The sequence below is a fragment of the Spinacia oleracea genome, chromosome 3 (assembly GCF_020520425.1).
Source record: "Spinacia oleracea cultivar Varoflay chromosome 3, BTI_SOV_V1, whole genome shotgun sequence".
Lineage (NCBI taxonomy): Eukaryota > Viridiplantae > Streptophyta > Magnoliopsida > Caryophyllales > Amaranthaceae > Spinacia > Spinacia oleracea.
In genome coordinates this window covers 116,777,764-116,780,796 of record NC_079489.1, presented here as the reverse complement: position 1 = coordinate 116,780,796, position 3,033 = coordinate 116,777,764, and the positions used below count along the sequence as shown (strand labels likewise).

The 3,033-nt window shown below is 41.4% G+C and overlaps 1 protein-coding gene across 1 annotated transcript; it reads right to left on the bottom strand.

Moving 5' to 3' along the window:
• Positions 1-1,009: 1,009 nt before the first annotated feature.
• On the bottom strand, positions 1,010-1,324 carry LOC130470014 (uncharacterized). The gene has a single exon (XM_056839567.1). It carries the CDS (start codon positions 1,322-1,324, stop codon positions 1,010-1,012), a length of 315 nt encoding a protein of 104 aa, XP_056695545.1.
• Positions 1,325-3,033: the final 1,709 nt, after the last annotated feature.

Below are 3,033 nucleotides of genomic sequence, written 5' to 3'. Positions count from 1 at the left end.
GATAGCAAGGGGGCAAGTGCAAACAAAAATATATGAGAAAAATAGAAAATAATGTCCTAAACTAAAAAGAAAAATAGTCACCGAAAGAAATGCCTCTATCGTCCCCTAAAGTAGTTTGGTCGAGGTCTCGGGAAGGAAAAAGTCAAATTCGGGATATAAGAAAGTCAATTCCAAGGATCCATGCCACTCAATATATGTATACATGTGTTTGGGCTAAAATTAACATGATCCTCACAAATGGGATCAAATACTACACTCTTCGGTTTCAAGTCACTAGAGAGAAAGACACCGTCTTACCACAAACCAAGGGTTCAAGACTCATGCTACCCAAAGTTCTAACCGACTTTCTTAACACCTAAATCCTAGACTCGAACCAAGACATTCGAAACCGTGCACACATCTACCAATTAGGAATAAAATCATTCTAAACTACAAGTTCCATTTTATTATGCCCAAATCAAGAATAAATCCTAAAAACTAGAAAAGTTTGCCTTGACAAAAGGAAAGAAAAACAAAGAAAAAGGAAAACAAAAAGGAAGAAAAGAAAACAAAAGGAAACAAAAGAAAACAAAAAGAAACTAAAATCAAAGAAACTAGTCACTAAAGTATATACAACAGCACACAAATGCATGAAATCATTGGAATGAACATCACAATGGCAACCACACAATAAAATCTCCCCCCAATCTTGAATTAGGCCATGTCCTCAAGGCCTAAAACAAAACTAGGAGGGGCACAGCTACCCATCCAACCAATGCCCCACAAGAATAATGCCCGTCCCAAAGAATGCATCTGAGATAGAAAGATATTACTGGAGATGCCGTGGGAGGAAGTCCCGAAAAGAACCGGAAAAATCTAATAAACTCACCAAAAGATCAACGGGCAAGGCAATGGTGGAAAAAATGAATCCACACCAATGAAACACACAAAAATATGCACAAAACCCGCGGGGTGCCTTCCGGAAGCGCTTCTTTAACGTCACTAGTTTGATGCCCCCCCCCCCCCCCATTCATGGGGGGTCCTTGAGGTCAATGATAGCAAACGAACCAAGAGAGTCACCCATATAATAGTGCTTGAGCCTATGACCATTAACCTTGAAGGGGCCGTAATCTTCTCCCCGAATCTCAATTGCACCATGTGGGAACACTCTCACAACATCAAATTGCCCGCTCCACCGGGACTTGAGCTTTCCCGGGAATAACTTCAAACGGGAATTATAGAGGAGGACTTTCTCTCCCTCCTTGAACTCTCTTTTCTCAATACGGGCGTCGTGATATTGCTTTGAACGAGCTTTGTAGATACTTGCCGAATCATATGCATTCATTCTTAGCTCTTCAAGCTCATGTAAGTCAAGTAAACGCCGTCTCCCGCACAATAAAGTTCAAAATTCAATGTCTTAATGGCCCACATTTCCCGGTGCTCCAACTCAACAAGAAAATGGAAATTCTTGCCCTACACGAGCTTGTACGGTGTCATCCCAATAGGGGTCTTGAAAGTCGTCCTATAAGCTCATAGAGTTGTTAGGTTATAATACATATGAACAACATAAATCATGCGGAAAAACCTTAATGCCAGGAATCATATTAATTGCACATAATCATATAATTAGTCTAGGATGAATACACTTTGTAGCGTGCCCTCCCTAGTTGCGCCCGAACCGAACAAGAACAAGTCTTTAGGACTCCAAGTGTCGTCCCTCCGTAGAAAGTCCACAGCACGTCCGGATCCGCCCTAAGCTTGACCAACTAGAATCGCTCTTAAGGTACTTAGAATTTTCGGCTAAAAAGGGCAAGTGTTTGGCTGATTTTTGCTTGAAAATCTTACCTTTGAATACTTGAATTCTTACCCATAAATTGTGAACCTAGGCACATATTTATAGAGTCATGGAAAGGGATTTAGAATCATATTAGGATACTAATTAGTTTAATTAGAATCTCTTTAGAACTCTATTTAAACAAATTCTATCTATTAGGATTAGGATTTAATCATAGAACGAATTCCATTAGCTTTAGGATTCGTATTGAACACAAGCGTTGCACGAGCACGAGCACGATCACGAGCCGCGCAAGCCTTGCGGCCCACGCGTGATGCACAGCCCGCAGCCCACGAGCTCGCGCGCGCCATGGCCTTGCTGGGCCTAGCCTTGCGCTGGGCCTGGCGAGGCTTTGGCAGCGTTTGTGTTGGGCGCTTGACTTGCTGGGCACGGGCCTGGCTTCGTGCTGGGCCTTCATCTAGCAAGTTTCGTCCGATGCTAATTCGTACGATGCGCTTCCGATTAAATTCCCGATTCCGGAATTCATTTCCGATACGAACAATATTTAACATTTCCCATTCGAGAATTAATTTCCGTTTCGAACAAATATTTAATATTTCCGTTTCCGGAATTATTTTCCGATTCCGATAATATTTCCGATTCTGACAATATTTCCGTTTCCGGCAATATTTCCGATTCCGGCAATATTTCCATTTCCAATCATATTTTCCGATACGTACCATGTTTCCGTTTCCGACAACATCTACGACTTGGATAATATTTATATTTCCGATACGATCCATATTTCCGTTTCCGGCAATATCATCGTTTCCGGAGTATTCAATTACTTGCCTTTGACGATCTCAGCTCCCACTGAAACCAAGATCCGTCGATTCCGAATATCTATAGATGGAGTATTTAATGCCATTAAATATTTGATCCGTTTATGTACTATTTGTGTGACCCTACGGGTTCAGTCAAGAGTAAGCTGTGGATTAATATCATTAATTCCACTTGAACTGAAGCGGCCTCTAGCTAGGCATTCAGCTCACTTGATCTCGCTGAATTATTAACTTGTTAATTAATACTGAACCGCATTTATTAGACTTAACATTAAATGCATACTTGGACCAAGGGCATTATTTCCTTTAGTCTCCCACTTGTCCTTAGGGACAAGTGTGCATTTCCTAATTCCTTTGTCGCTCGATGCTTGCTCTTGAACATAAGGTAAGAGTTGTCATCCTTATTATGTCCAGAGGTGTTTCTCGGTTTCAGAGTTC

What these genes read in the sequence shown, in the direction of transcription:
- LOC130470014 (XM_056839567.1), bottom strand. Translation starts at nt 1,324, where the DNA reads ATGAATGCATATGATTCGGCAAGTATCTACAAAGCTCGTTCAAAGCAA.